Raw genomic sequence first — 16,325 nt, 5'->3', positions numbered from 1 at the left:
ATGCACTTAGTTATCAAAACTGTTTCTTTTGAGAAATTTTTATAATTCAGAATTTTCTTTTTTAACTAGATTTTACCATTTCTCTCTCTCTCTCTCTCTCTCTCTCTCTCTCTCTTTCTCTCTTTCTCTCTCTCTCTCTCTCTCTCTCTCCTTCCCTTCCTTCCTTCCTTTTTCCCCTTCTTTCTATGTGCTCCTTCATTTCCTCACCCCCAGGGTTCCTCTGTTTCTGCCCTTAAATGAAGGTACTCTATTATACTTTATCCTTAACTTTCTTTCTTCTGATATTCTGGGTAATCCTGGTTCTTAACACTATTGAGATGACTCTTTTGTTTATAGCTAGCTGTTATTTATCTTGAGTTACTAATAATAAGTACCCTTAGGTTGAATTGCTTGACATTACCGTGTGGATACCCTGCTAACACTTCAATTTCAGCCTCTGAAATTGTACTCAGCATCTTTCCTATCATTCTTGTTCCTTCTACCGACTTCCTTGTTTCAATTAACACTACCACTGTAGTGTTACCCAGACTGGAAACTTTGCAGATGGTCTTCTTGTCCTTTGGCCTCACCTCTCTTTTTTTGCTACCTTGTCGTTTTTATTTTATATCTCACCAGTCCCCAGCTTTTCATTCGTACCGCATTCCATCGCAGTGTTAGCTTACTAATTGCTCCTCTTCCAGCTTGTCATTCACACTGATGTCGGGGGAATCTTCCGGAAACACTTCATTGACTTCACCCTTGCCACTCCCCTGCTCAGATACTTTGAGTAGCCCTTCCTCCTCCCTAAAACTTTTAAATTGGCCCAAACCTCCCTTTTAGCCTCTGTGTACCACCCTCTTCACATACTACTTTCTAGTCAAACTAAACTGCTTGGCTTTCTCAGAACAGGCATGTGCTTTTCCGTCTCGGTGTTTTTGCTGGTAGCACTCCCTCCCCTTGAAATGGCACACTCCTTTATCTCTTGTCTACTGAAACCCAACTCATTCTGTATGTCCCCACTCAGATTTCATCTTGTCTTCCAAGCCATTCTAGAGGTCTTAGCCTGAAGAGAACCTGTCCCTTTTCTGTATGTTCTATGGTGTGATATGCTATGTCTTTAATGACCAATTTTTTCTCCTTCCTCAGTTGTAAACACAAACTTAGTTTATTCTAAGATTCTTGTAATCCCTACAAAAGTGAGAATAGCGCAATGCATAGCTTCTATCCATTCTGATATTTACTGATACTTAGTATGTGCATAACTTTTTTTCTGAAAGCACAATTGTGGAGGCGGTAGCACGGTAAAGAAGTGACTGTGCTATCAAACAAGATGAAATGGGTGCTGTAACGGAATACAGAGTGCTTCTGGATCCCAGAGCAAGGGGTGGTTAGATGAGTTATAATGAGTAACTGCTGAACGAATGTTCTCTGGAGGCTTGAGAATGTGTGGCTAGTGGAGCAATTCCGTTGTTAGGCAGATTTGGAGAACTTCAGAGCCCAACTAGAATGCTTCCTCCTCTAAAACTGACACCATTCAGTGTGATATAACATTTTAATTTTAATATTTATTTATTAAAAATCTTTATTGTTGAAAGTATTACATATGTCCTCCTCTTCCCCCACTGACCGCTCTCAGCCCCCCACCCCAGGCCTTCACCACCCTATTGTCTGGGCCCATAGATTATGCATATATTCATACAAGTTCATTGGTTGATCTCTTCCCACCCACCCATCCTCCCCTGCCTTTCCTCTGAGGTTTGATTAAACTTAGAGAAATTGCAATTAAAATTTCAATTTTATTTGTGAAATCTTTGAGTTATAGGAATTAAAGGTTAGATTTTTATAGTACTGGCTGGTAGCTGTACGTTAATTAGTTAACATTCCTGTGATATGCTGATTTTTTTTATACAGTTTATTACAGAAGTCTTTCTCCATACTAGTAAGATTTGACCTTCTCCTGTGGTAATGTGTTTTTGTTGCAGATGGTGTGGATGGAAAGCAAGCCCGCAGAACCAATTCCAGCACCCCGTTAGGGGAGCTTTTTGACCATGGCCTAGATAGTTGGTCATGTGTTTACTTTGTTGTCACTGTGTATTCCATCTTTGGACGAGGACCTTCTGGTGTCAGTGTTTTTGTTCTTTACCTGCTGCTATGGGTTGTTTTGTTTTCTTTCATCCTGTCCCACTGGGAAAAGTATAACACAGGGGTTCTTTTCCTGCCATGGGGATACGACATTAGCCAGGTGGTAAGTATGGGTTTTCACTTAAATTTTCAATATTGCATCAATTTGGGGGGGAAGTTTTTATCATTCCTTTTTATTGCCCTTACGCTTTTTAAAAAAAATTAGAACTGATGTGTGCTTTTTAAAAAATCATTTTATATTATTTTTAATTTATTTATGGAAAATTTCAAACATATACAAAAGTCAAGAGGATAGTAGAGTGAACCCTTATTTATGTACCTGTGACATAGCTTCAGCAGTTATCAACACGTGGCCAATCTAGTTTCATGTATGCCCTATCTCCCCTCCTCCCCCTGCTCAATTATTTTAAAGGAAATTCCTGAAATTATATGATAAATATTTTACTATTAACCTCTTAATGGTAAGAGCTGTTTGTTTATTTATTTATTTATTTATTTTTATCCTTACCTGAGAATATTTTTTTTGTGTGTGTGTTTTTAATTGATTTAAGAGAAAGGAAGGGAGAGAGAGAAACATCCCTGTCAGAGAGAAACATCGATCTGTTGCCTCCTGTATGCACCCCGACTCAAACTCTCAACCAAGATATATGCCCTGACTGGGAATCCAGCCTGCCACCTTTTCATGTAAGGGACGATACTCTAACCATCCAAGCCACCTGACCGTGGCAGTCAGAGCTCTTTTTGAAAAACATAAACATAGTTGGTTAGGTGTCATCCGTATACCGAAAGGTTGCTGGTTGATTCCTGGTCAGGGCACATGCCTGGGTTGTGGGCTCCGTCCCGGGTGGGGAGTATACAGGAGGCAGCCGATTCATGTTTCGCTCTCACATTGATGTTCCTCTCCCTCTCCCTGCCTCTCTATAAAAAAATCAAAAAATTGTAAAAACTAAACAAACTAAACATAAATGCAATGCCATTATTACATAAAAAATGAACAGTTTCTTAATGTGAATAAACTTCCATTTTAACTGTTGATTTTGTAAAAGTAAAAAAAAAAGGTATGTACATATTTATTGGCTTTTTCTTCTTGTCACCAACTTTTCAGTGAGTAGTAAGATTTGTTTTTTCTTACTTCATAGGCTTGCTATTAACTCTCCCTGCCTTGGAATCATGCTTTTTGTGTTGCCATTTTGCCCATTTGCACCTAAGGCTCCAGTAAAGAGCCAGAAGTTGGAATGTTTTTGAAGAAGAAAGTGGGCAAATTGGATCATCTTATGGCCTACCCAACTTATGAGGTGCCTGAAGGTGTTCCAAGTGATGGCCAGTTGCTTGCATTGTTTAGAAGTTATTTTATGGCATTGTTGGCTGAAAAACATATTTTTAGAGGCAAGAAGACGTGCCACAATATCAGATTTAAGCATAGTTCTTGCTTTTGCTAAAACTGTTTGACTAGTTTTATGCTGCATAAAGCATCATTGATTCCCTGATCTTTCCAGCTGTTAATGCCTCTGTATGCTTTTGTCTGCATTTTCCTTCCAGACTATTTCTTTTGTCTACATAGTGACTGCGATTGTGGGAGTTGAGGCCTGGTATGAACCTTTCCTGTTTAATTTCTTATATAGAGACCTATTCACTACAATGATTATTGGTAAGAAGCCCCATGTTGAAGCCTGTTTTAACATCACTTTGTTATCAAAGCTAGTGTTTGATTATAACAAGCAGCAACACCCCTCCCCCTTCTCGACAGTCCTACAACCCTATAGGATTTCAGCCTAATCATTAAGGAAAAATAAGGTTTCTTTGTGTATCTTTTTGTTGTTGTTGCTCAGCATCAAGCTATTCTTAATGAGAAGAAAATACCAAAATAGATCACACAAACTTATAAATAATTTAAAGTAATCTAGGTTGTATTGGAGGATCCACATGTAGGTGACATTTGGTACAGATATTCTACTTATCTCAAAGTTGATTATTAGTTTGTAGGAAAAAGAATAGAGATTACTTTATGATATATCCACTCCAAAAATTGGGCCTCTGTTTATCTCGGGTATCCTCTTCATGCTACTGAATGCGAGGTAAAGGTTTTGACCATGGAAATGTTTCCCTTTTGATTTTAGCTGAAGGGGATTTCTACAGGACGATTGAGTTAGGGGAGAGTGTCTCTAGGGAAGGAGGCAAAATGGAAGAGGAATCTGGATTAGTTGGGGCATCAGGAGTAGCACTAAAGACCTTTGTAGAAGTAAAAAAAGCTTACTTATTGGCTATTGCTGTTTCCTTATCTAAAAAATAACCCTGTCTCTGTATTGGTGAACCTTGGTAATGGAAGGGAAAGTACAGAAAAAGAGTGGTTTGTGCCCTTTTCATGGCTCTGAACCATAGATATTTTAGGAACCCTGCTGTAATCTGCCAAATGTTCACCTTTTGGTAACTACATAAACTGTGATTACCATCCCTTGACAAGGCTAACTATTTTTCATCTCCCATCATGTAGTGGATCTTTTGATTTAAGCAGCTTATCATATGGCAGTTTGTTGCATTTTACATTTTTATTTTTTTTGCATTTTATATTTAAATGTTAAGTGTAAAGATTAGGTGGAATTCTCTGATAATATGAGATATGCTTTTGAATGTTAAGTGAGTGCTTTGTTGGACACATCATTTTGTTTCTGATTTATAAGTTTATCTGAATTCTTCCCTCTGAAATAAAACAGAAGCCCACATGTTTTTGTACAAATCATTGAAGTAGCTTTTCCAGTAGTAGATTTGAGTAGACACAAATAGACAGAAGGGCCTTAGTGCTTAAGCTACTTAGTTTCTGCCAATAAAATTAGTAGTGCTGGTCTTGGGGTGACTGGGGTGCACTGGAGCCTCTGGTTAGGCAAAGAATGGTCAAAGGTTGGTAGGAGGTGGAGTGGCTCCTGTTTGCTATTATGGAAGGTTACCTTCTTTGGGTACAACATACAGGCCACCAACAAAGCAAGATTCCCCACCCTAGTCCCCCCACCCCTTTTGTTTATTATGAAAAAATTTAAACATCTATATTTTTTCTATTCTTTCTGTTTGTTTATTTACTTATTTATTTTTTATTGATTTTAGAGAGAGGAAGGGAGAAGGAGACAGAGGTAGAAACATCAATGATGAGAAAGAGTCATTGATTGGCTGCCTCTTGCATGCCCTCTACTGGGGATCGAGCCCACAATCTGGGCATGTGCCCTTGACTGGAATCAAACCCAGGATCCTTTGGTCCGCAGGCCAATGCTCTATCCACTGAGCCAAACTGGCGAGGCCTATTCTTTCTACTTTTATATAATAGACCCCTATGTGCCATCACCTGGCTTTAACAGTTTTCAATTTAAGTGCCAGTCTTGTTTCTAATGCATAACTACCATAACCCTTGGGTTATTTATAACATAGTAGAGGCCCGGTGCACGGATTCGTGCACATTGAAAGGAAATTAACTAGAAGGTGGCCGGTGGGGTGGGACTGGGCGAGATGGATTGGACATGCCCTGGAACTAATCTCCTGCAGTCCCTCCCCAGCCGGCCACACCTGGGGTGGCGTTGGGGCTCAAAGGGCATCTGCGGAATGAGCGGGGCCCCTCTGGCAGGTGGGGTTCCTCAGCCTGGCCTGTGGGGATCGGGCTGAAACTGGCAGTCTGACATCCCCCGAGGGGTCCCGGAGTGCGAGAGGGCACTCTGCAAAGTTGCTGTCGCTCGGCAGCTCCTGTGTTGAGCGTCTGCCCCTGGTGGTCACTGCACGTCATAGCTACCAGCGGTTGGCTAGTTGGCCGGTCGCTTAGGCTTTTATATATATAGATACTCTCTTATAATTACCAACTATTTACCTTTTCTGCTGCACTTCATTCCTTCCTGAATATCTGACTTAAAATATGCTGTTCTTTCTCAGAAGTCTGAAGTACTTCTTTTAGTATTTCTTGTAGAGCAGGTCCGATAGCATTGTATTCTCTGTTTTTGTTTATGTGAACATATTTTGATTTTTGCCTTAGTTTCCCCACCACCACTTTGAATATGTCATTCTAATGTCCTGTGGCATCCACTGTTTCTGAGCCAGCTCTTTCATCATTGTCACCCTGTATGTAATGTGTCATTTTTCTCTTATTGATTTTAAGATTCTTTACCTTTTAAAAGTTTGACTGTCATATACATAGGTGTGGTTTTCTTTTCTGTTTGTTCTTCTTGGTCTTGAGCTTGTTAGATCTATAAGTCAGTATTTTGACTAAATATGGGAAGTTTTCAACCACAGTTTATTTCTTCAGATTTTTTTCCTGTCTCTCTTTTCTCCTCTGGACTTCATTTGCATGTATGTTAGATTGCTTCTCATGATATTGTCCTATAGGTGATTTTTATGAAGCTTTATTAATTTTACTGTAATCTTTTCTCTCTCGATATTTTTATTACATAACTAGAGGCCCGGTGCACAAATTCGTGCACCAGTGGGGTCCTTCGACTTGGCCTGTGGGATTAGGCTGAAACCGGCTCTCCGACCTCCCCTACAGGGTCCTGCATTGCAAGAGGACACAGGCCAGGCCAAGGGACCCCACCAGTGCACAATTGGAGCCGGGGAGGGACTGTGGGAGGGCGCCAGGGTGTGTCTGGCCCATCTCACTCAGTCCTGATCAGCCAGACCCCAGCAGCAAGCTAACCTACTGGTTGGAGCGTCTGCCCCCTGGTGGTTAGTGTACATAATAGCGACTGGTCGACCAGTTGACTGTCTGCCCCCTGATGGTCAGTGCACATCATAGTGACTGGTTGACTGTCTACCCCCTGGTGGTCAGTGCATGTTGTAGCGAGCGGTTGAGCAGCCTTAGCATATCATTAGCATATTACTCTTTGATTGGTTGAACGGCTGACTGGGCACTTAGCATATTAGGCTTTTATTATATAGAATTTCTATTCATCTGTCTTTTACTTACTGCTTTTTTCTTCTTCTGCTATCTCCCATGCTTCTTAAGCTATCTGGTGAATTTTTCATGGAACCTATCATTTAAGTTATCATACTTTTCAACTCTAGATTTTCCATTTGTTTTTTTTTTACACTCCATTTCTCCATTGAGATTCCCTATTGCTTTATTGTGTGGATGTACCATAGTTTATTCAACTAGCCTCCTACTGGCTCCTTGAAGTCTGCTTTGAATCAGCAAACTGTCTTGCCACTCTTCCACTTGTAAATATTGTTCAGAAAAGGGTTATATTTCATTACAGAAGTAAACTGGAATCTAAAAAGTATTGGGTCTAAAAATATTACATATTTTGTATGTATTTATTATAAAAGTCACTTGAATAATAATCCTGATGATTTAAATATTCTTCCTTTTAGGTTGTGCATTATGTGTGACTCTTCCAATGAGTTTATTAAACTTTTACAAGTAAGTATTTCATTTTGTAATTGGATAAGAAATTGTTATTTAGATGAATTTTAAGATCTCTCCTTTTGGGATCTGGATATTTTGAAAAGGTTGTGAAATCTGTATTTTGAATCTAGAAGGAAATTAGGATAATTTGGTATATTTATGGTGGCTTGTGTAGTCACTTCAACCATAGCACAAAACTACTTGTTCTTGTTCTTTTGCTACAGTTTTAGGCTCACCAAACAGCCTTCTAATTTGCCGGTTTTTTTTGTGAGTGAATCCACAGGAAGGTATTCCTGTTGAATATGGATGCATTTAAATATATTTTTACTGATTTCAGAGAGGAAGGGAGAGGGAGAGATAGAAACATCAATGATGAGAGAGAATCACTGATCAGCTGCCTCCTGCACACACCCCACTGGGGATGAGCCTGCAACCCTGGCATGTGCCTTAACCCGGGAATTAAACCATGACCCTCCTGGTGCAGAGGTTGCTGCTCAACCACTGAGCAGCCACACTGGCCGGGCTGATATGTTTACATTCTGTTTTATAAATTGATTATCTCTAAGTTTACTTAACATGATCATAAAAAACACACACACGAAAACTTCTGAACTTGTATAGTTTAGGACCAAACTCTAGACCTCTGCTGGCTCTTCTAAAATAGCATTATATAGAATTCCTGCCTGCGGGGATGGTAGGCTTTGGGGAGGGGAGTTGCGCAAGTGGAGTTTCATTTTTCTGACCTATGCACTTCCCCACCCTGTATAGCCTCACTGAATTTCTTTTTGTGACCTGAATATATTCTGCTCTTTCCTTCCCCAGTATTTTTGCTCTTGTTGTTTCCTCTACTTGAAAAACTTTCTTGTACTTCCTCCTTCATCCTTCAGCTCTCAAATCTGTCTGCAAAATCCTGTCCATGTCAAGCTAAGCTCTATGAATCTTCCCTGTTTATTGCAGAGTCATTCATAGAAACCATAAAATTTAAAGCTCTGAAGGCCACAGAGATTATTTGAGTCATTTCTTCCTCATCTTCTAAAGGTGTGGTCTTGATTGGGCAACACCTTGGCCACGGGCATGCAATCAGTGGCAGAACCAGGGCTAGGATTTGGGGCTCTGTTCAGATGAGCAAACGTGTCTAGAGATGCTAGAGTGCTATCAGCAGTCTCATTTCAGAATCTTCCAGGTGAATTATTTCTCACTTTAAGCTCTCTGTTCACTGTGAGGTCCTCTTGTAGTATTGCTTTATGTTCATTTTCTTTTTCCTATTAGAATATAATCTCAAAGAACAGTGATTTTCAACCTTTTTCATCTCATGGTACACATAAACTAATTACTAAAATTCTCCAGCACACCAAAAAATATATTTTTTTGCTGATCTGACAAAAAAAAAGAGGTATAATTTTGATTCATTCACACCGGATGGCTATTGTTGTGTTGGCTATTGTCATTTTTTTTTAACTTTTAAAATGAATTTATTGGGGTGACATTGGTTAATAAAATTGTATAGGTTTCAGGTTGTCACTTAAAAAATATATTCTTTTATTGATTTCAGAGAGGGAGAGAGAGAGAAATATCAATGATGAACCCTCCTACAAAGGTGTGTCTGTGGTTCCGTCTTTGGACACATAAGAACTGGAGGCAAAGAAATGTGGGCTTGGAGAAGTCTGGAGCCAGCTTGCTCCCTGCAGGCTCAAGATCAACCATCCCACACAGGGGAGAAAAAAGGAAATATCAATGATGAGAGAGGATCATTGATCGGCTCCTCCTGCACACCCTACACCGAGGATGAAGGTCCCCAACCCAGGAATTTGCCCTGACAGGGAATCGAATGTTGACCTCCTAGTTCATAGGTCGACACTCAGCCACTGAGTCATGCCGGCCAGGCAGGTTGTCTTTTTTTAATTTGACAACCTAAGGGAAAAAAGGTCAATGCCCCTGACTAAATAGCCAGGTATTGCGTGTTTTAAAAATTCTTGTGGCACACCTGTTGAAAATCACTGTCATAGATCAAAGACCAAGTTTTATTCGTCTTCACATTCCAGGTGTAAAAATGGGACTAGGTCAGAAGTTCTAGTCCTGGCCTTGCCACTTGGTAGCAAGTTTTGTAAATTTATTTATTTATTTATTTATTTATTTATTTATTTATTTATTTATTTATTAAAATATATTTCTTTATTGATTTCAGAGAGGAAGGGAGGAGAGAGAGATGGAAACAACAATGATGAGAGAGAATTGTTGATCGGCTGCCTCCTGCACGCCCCATACTGGGGATCGAGCCCGCAACCCAGGCATGTGCCCTTGGCCGGAATCGAACCTGGGACCCTTCAGTCCGCAGGCTGATGCTCTATCCACTGAGCCAAGTCGGCTAGGGCAAGTTATGTAAATTTAAATTCTCACATCTTCACTTAACCTGTCTGTTAAAATGGGGTTAATAATGTTGATTGTTACCTATGCCATAGGACTGTGGTGAGTATGAAATTAGGGAATAAGTCTGAAAGTACATTAAAACTATAAAACACAAGTATAATATAAGTTTTATATGTAATAATGTTCTTTGTATTACTTGATTTTTTTTTTCCAGAAGCTGTAAAAATAACAGCTTGAAACACAATTCAATCTATGAAGCTCTGGTCCCCTTCTTTTCTCCATGTTTGCTATTCATTTTGTCTACAGCCTGGATTCTCCAGTCACCTTCCGATATTTTAGAGATGCATCCTAGAGTATTCTACTTTATGGTTGGAACAGCCTTTGCCAATATCACAGTAAGATTTTTTCTTTTAAAAATCTTAATATATATAAGGACTATATGACAGTTGATAATTTGAGAAACCTTATACAGATTAGAATAAGCAGATATTAATTTAAAGATATTGTCATTCAAAATTTGAGAAAATAATAACCTCAAAGGCAGAAATTATTTTTTTCCTTTGAAACCAATAGGATTTAGAGACGGCAGTAGTATTTTGGAACCATAGCATATTTGAGCTTTTTGTTTTGGTTGCCTGCTGAAGAATTCATGGAATAATTTTAAATTCCTTTCAGACTGTAAAAATTATTAACAGTGTCATTAAAATGGCTATAGATCTAATGATTAGTTTAGGGAGCTTGAAACAGGTTTTTGCGAGAGAGAAAACACATCATACACACACCCCACACATTTTTTTAACCAACTGATTTTTAAATTAAGGACATGGGATTATACACTAGGTAACAAATAACAGCATATTTTTAAAAATTAGGAGTTGAGAAAAGACCCTGATAGTTTTGGGAGCGAGAACCCTGTGCTCTTGCTCAGGCCAGGTCCTTAATAAGTTTTTTTATTTTCTAAGCCACTGAGCTTACGTTTCCATGTATTAAAGCATTTATGAATGAATAAAGCTGTATTTGAGTAAGGTGTTGAAAGTAAAGGGAGCCACAGAGGTTTGAGGTGTTAATATGGTAATATGAGAAATTTAGTTGTGTGGGAGGCTGTTTTGAAAAAAAAAATTTTTTAAGGTCACAAAGAGTCTTAAAATTGGGAGAAACTTTTACCCACACTATTATCTAGAGGAAGAATGCCTTCTGTGGCATCCTTTCTACACTCTTCTGACATGCACGTGGTCTGCGGGTCCACAGGTTTGAAGGTGGGGGGCAGAGATCCAGTTAACCCCTGCTCTGATCACTGGGACTACTGAACTTAATGTAATGTGAATGTGTTGGCTCAGGTACTTGAATCCTTCTTAAATGTTGGTGTGACAAGTTTTGGAAGTGTTTTGCTAATTAAATTTTATTCCAACCCCCCCCCCCCTTTTTTTTTTTTTTACTAACTTCAAGTGTCAGCTGATTGTTTGTCAAATGAGCAACACCAGATGTCCAACTTTGAATTGGTTGCTGGTTCCTCTCTTCTTGGTTGTCGTGGTGGTAAACTTAGGAGTCGCCTCTTATATTGAGAGCATTCTCCTATATACAGTAACAGCTGCTTTCACTCTGGCCCACATCCATTATGGAGTACGAGTGGTGAGTAATTGAGAACAAAACTGGTTCCATTTGGTTCTTATGAAAAGAAAGAAAGTGAGGGAAAATTGTAAATGAAAGTTTGCTTATTATAGTAGCTAGGAGAATTTTGGTATATTCTCTAAATGTTTTATAATATCCAGGTGTGTCATTTTAAATATTGTTTCTCTAATGAGTGTGTTATAATAACTACAAATAATTTAAAAGCTGGGTAATTATAAGGAGTCAGTTCCTGTTTTTAAGCCGGCAGAAATGTAAAACGTTTTCTTGTTGAATAGGATTATAAACTCCTTTGTGCTTTTAATTATATAGGATGAGATGATCCCATTGGCTGATTATTTCTCTGCATACTTTAGCTCTAGGCCAGGGGCGGGCAAACTTTTTGACTCGAGGGCCACCATGGGTTCTTAAACTGGACCGGAGGGCCGGAACAAAAGCATGGATGGAGTGTTTGTGTGAACTAATACATGCTAACACTGCTGCTGGTGAAGGAGCGGAGGGGAGAGCAAGAGAACCCTCCGCTCTTTCGGCTCCGCAGGCCGGATAGAAAAGCCGAACGGGCCAGCGCGGGCCGTAGTTTGCCCACGGCTGCTCTAGGGGCATTTTTATTGCTCGTTACTATACTTTGGAGAGAAACTGGAATTGGTTTTGTAGCACTGTCTCCCTCTCTCCTCCCCCTGCATGTGGTAAAGAGGTTAGAACTTCTGATGTAAGGCTTTTGCATTATTTGAAGTTTTACTTTATCTATGCTGTTTCTGAGTCCTCATCAGGAGAAATAATAAATAAGGGTAAATATAGAAGAGAAAGGATTTAAGAAACATTATGCAAACCATAATATTCTCTTCTAAAAATAAGAGACCAATCTTGTCACTGGTTCCAGGGACCTGGCCCTGAGCGGGTCTGCCAAGGGCCGGCACGTAGTGTGGGTTACTGACTTCATCCGGGGAAAAATGTCACAACACGAGTCCAGGTGACTGTGAGGGAACCTTTATTAAAGCTGGGGACAGTGAAACAAAGAAGGGCTTATTAGTGTAGAAGAAGCGACAGGAGAGCCGAGGCTGGGCTCTAGTAGCTCTCTGGGAAACCAGAGGAAAGGGGACTGGGGAACAGGTTGAGGGTTATCCTGGGGTGAGCTGCCGCTGCCCATTGCTCCCTAGGTTATAATTCTCCTGGGGTCCCTTCAAGTTTAGGAGATACATGCCTGTGGGGGGAGAGGGGAGGGGAGAAGAGAGGAACGGGAATGGGGGGAGCTGCTCCCCAGAGGGAGAGCTAGGCCCTTTGTCTTGAGGCTTTTATCTCTTTCTTGCAGGCGGGAACCTCAGGGGAGGGTTTCAGCAGAATAATATTCATCCGTTTTCTAGGTGTGCTCCTTCAGGCTCATGGTCTCCACTGATTGGTCGTTGTCAGGGCCGGGGGTCATTGGTCACTGCAGCTGGTCCTGGATTCTCCCACAGGTTTTGCTGCTTTTGGGGCCAGGAGCTGAAATACCGCTGCTGAGGCCTCGATGTTATCTCTAGGGAGGGACCTTCTGAATCTGCTGTAATTGCTCTGTCAGTTTGTTCAGCTGCCTCAGTTTCCCTAGTCTGCTTGTCCTGGCTTGCTGGCCTGTCTCAGTTTCAGGACAAATGAACGAAGACTCATGTAATAAAATGAGAATCAGAACCATGCAGTTTGTTTTCTTTTTCATCACGCTTTAGCATTATTTTCTAATTATTTTACATATTTTAATATGTACATAATTATGATTTTTAAAATAGTATAGCATATTCTATCAAGGAGATTGCTTAATAGTAACCCAATTTACTTAATTATGATTCAGTTATTTTAATCATTTAGGTTGTTTCCAAATTTTCACGATTATAAATAATGTTGGAGTGAACAATCTGGAGTAATATTTTTTCTTTCATTTGCTTTATTTTCTGGGATACTTTCATAGGAGTGGGGTTATGTAGAAGGCTATTCACACTTTTATGTCTCTTAAAACTCTTCTATTTAGTGTGCTTGTTTGGAAAGGAACCCTGCTGTGAATCAATTTGAGAAAACAATAATATATTGTTGTTCATAGTTATCAAGGGGGTGCACCTGTCATGCTTGATAACAACTTTATACTTTGCACGTTATTAAACTTAGGCTTTTTCCCCTTATGTTTCTCCCCAAAGTAGCCCACGTTTGTTGGGACAAAATCGATGAAATTGTTATGGAAAAAAAATCATGATAACTCTACAAATTATAATATGAAGACATAATTGTCTATGTTTTTATTTGTGCAAATTTAACATTATGTTATATAGCAGCACTTGTAGGCCTTTATCCTGGTATTTCATCAGGCACCTGCATGATGGGGAACACAGTTGCCAATGTTTTTATTTATATATATTATTGATTTCAGAGAGGAAGGGAGAGGGAGAGAGAGAGAAACATCAATGATGAGAGAGAATCATTGATTGGCTGCCTCCTCTACGTCCCCCACTGGGGATCGAGCCTGCAACCAACCCTAGGCATGTGTCCTGACTGGGAATTGAACCATGACCTCCAGGTTAGAGGTCAATGCTCAGCCACTGAGCCACGCTGACCAGGCTGCTAATATCTGTTGTAATTGTTTTAATTTATTATAACCCTTCAGAAGCATATCTTCAGAAAATCATACATACACCAAACCAAACCAAAACACATTTTTATTTAAATTTCCTTTGTTAGAAATCTGGAAAATAGATACAAGCGAATTGAAAGAAATTACAGAAGTGTCTTTTTTTGTCGGTCTTTGTGTTCTCTTACCACTTCTGCAACTTCTGACCAGAAAGTGAAACTTGCTCTAAGTCATACAAAACATTCGCCCGAACTATTGAAATATAAGTAATACAAATAAGGAAAGAAGTAAGAACTAGCAAACAAATGATATTTACTAACTGGCACATAACCAAGATCTTGCAAACCTATTAGTGATACCCTAACTCAGTGGTCGGCAAACCGCGGCTCGCGAGCCACACGCGGCTATTTGGCCCCTTGAGTGTGTCTCTTCCACAAAATATGCGTGCACGTACAGTGCGATTGAAACTTCGTGGCCCATGCGCAGAAGTCGGTTTTCGGAAAGGAGATAGATGAAACAAGTATACAAGACGAGTGTGGATGGGAGAGTTGGAAGGGGTTGACCTCAGCGAACGTACCTCAATCAGATTGAGGACGTTTTTAGCAAAGGCCAGCTTAGGAGTACCCTAATTAAGTTACTAACAATGTACCTACCTATTTAGTTTAAATTTAAAAAATTTGGCTCTCAAAAGAAATTTCAATCGTTGTACTGCTGATATTTAGCTCTGTTGACTAATGAGTTTGCCGACCACTGCCCTAACTAATATGTCCTAAACCTCCCAAAATGTGTACAGATCTAGTTTTAAACTCTTTCATCAGGATTAGGAATGATATAAAAAAAATGTTATAAAAAGCTGAATATTGAGTCTCTCTCTATATAAATATTTGACCTACTAGCTGGTTTAAATCAACTAACCCTATAATTCTTCAGTAGATTTGATGTGAATCTGTGTGGTCTGGAGGGCTCTGGAAAGACTAGAACTCTGGAGACCCAGGTTTAAGTCCTAACTCTCCCAGGATAGATCTAGTACTCTTATTTAGCCGTCTAGGTTCGTAGCTATACTAACCCAGAAAAAACTTCATTATGTCTGATGATTTTTGCTGTGTCAGTAAATTGTTGTCTTCAGAGGGTGAATTCTGTGCGCTTTAAAAAAAATAATTAGGGGCGGGGGCGGGGGCGGCGGGGAGGGCCGAAAAAAAAAAAAAATTAGGTCCATATTGGTCACTGCCTCCTTTTCTGGTTTTATATAGGTAAAGCAACTGAGCAGCCATTTTCAGATTTACCCGTTCTCATTGAGGAAACCCAACTCAGATTGACTAGGAATGGAAGAAAAGAACATTGGCCTGTAATCTACAGAAAGAAGTACTGTAAATACGATGCTTGTAAATATTTCATCTATCACCATTGAACTAAACTGATCTGCTTAACAGACATGGGAACTCTGTGTGTGGTACTTGTACAGCAAGAATGATATATATAATCTGAAATGTGGAATTTTGAACCTACTAACTCCCACCTTATTTTATTTTTTATTAAACCATGTGATGTTTTGGTGAAGCCTAATGTACATGAGACCAGCAAATGTTTTTAGTGATTTTAACCTCATGAGTCCATAATGTTTTTGGTTCATACAGAGTTAAAGATGCTTTATTTTTATTATTTAAAACAGCCCCAGATTGGTTTAAAACACTGATGATGTTCAGAAAACCACAATATGTTTTCATATTTGGTACTTAGTAAGAGGCCGTTGGCTCTGGAAGCTATCAGTAGTCCACATCCAACATCAGGAAAAGAGAAGAGCAAGTCACCTTCAGCAAGAGATGCCAAATGATTACAGAACAATATGACGGTTTGCCAATATACTGGTTTCTCTTTCCCATGGAAATGCCTTTGTCCTCCTGTGCTAAGAGAGCTAGGATATATGTTTAGATTCTCTAATATTCTGGCTCTCTTTGTGAGGGAGCAGAGTGTGGTAAATGGTTTAGTTTCCTTTTAAAGAAAAACATTCTATTGAGACTCAGTAGAGAGTGGATTGTAACTGTAGCTCACCCATGGGCATGGTTCATTGTTTCGGTGTGGCATTCCCCACCTCGGCTATAGTTGCTGATTTGGTGCCTGAGAACTGATTAAGTGAATGCATGTGCCAGTGTGAGTCTGATGGTAGTGACTTGCGAGGAGCACAGATGAACTTCCTTCTTGGGGAAATGGGCTTTGGAGCCAGGATTCTCACGAGCCTCACTATGAAATGACTGC

At 39.7% G+C, this 16,325-nt stretch overlaps 1 protein-coding gene across 1 annotated transcript in view; it reads left to right on the top strand.

Annotated features, from left to right (window-relative positions):
* The window catches only part of SELENOI (selenoprotein I), a gene marked incomplete at its 5' end in the record, with an annotated part of 33,607 nt that extends 17,747 nt beyond the window's left edge, over nucleotides 1-15,860 (top strand). The window contains 6 exons of the mRNA XM_081101126.1: nucleotides 1,962-2,224; nucleotides 3,661-3,769; nucleotides 7,459-7,507; nucleotides 10,074-10,254; nucleotides 11,306-11,488; nucleotides 15,323-15,860. Coding sequence (XP_080957252.1) covers nucleotides 1,962-2,224; nucleotides 3,661-3,769; nucleotides 7,459-7,507; nucleotides 10,074-10,254; nucleotides 11,306-11,488; nucleotides 15,323-15,421 — 884 coding nt within the window. The 3' untranslated portion in view covers nucleotides 15,422-15,860. The remainder of the gene's footprint in view (nucleotides 1-1,961; nucleotides 2,225-3,660; nucleotides 3,770-7,458; nucleotides 7,508-10,073; nucleotides 10,255-11,305; nucleotides 11,489-15,322) is intronic.
* Nucleotides 15,861-16,325: the final 465 nt, after the last annotated feature.

This window comes from Myotis nattereri (genome assembly GCF_964212035.1).
Source record: "Myotis nattereri genome assembly, chromosome: 10".
Classification (NCBI taxonomy): domain Eukaryota; kingdom Metazoa; phylum Chordata; class Mammalia; order Chiroptera; family Vespertilionidae; genus Myotis; species Myotis nattereri.
Note: the sequence above shows the minus strand (reverse complement) of the source record. Positions and strands in the feature narration are given on the sequence as shown.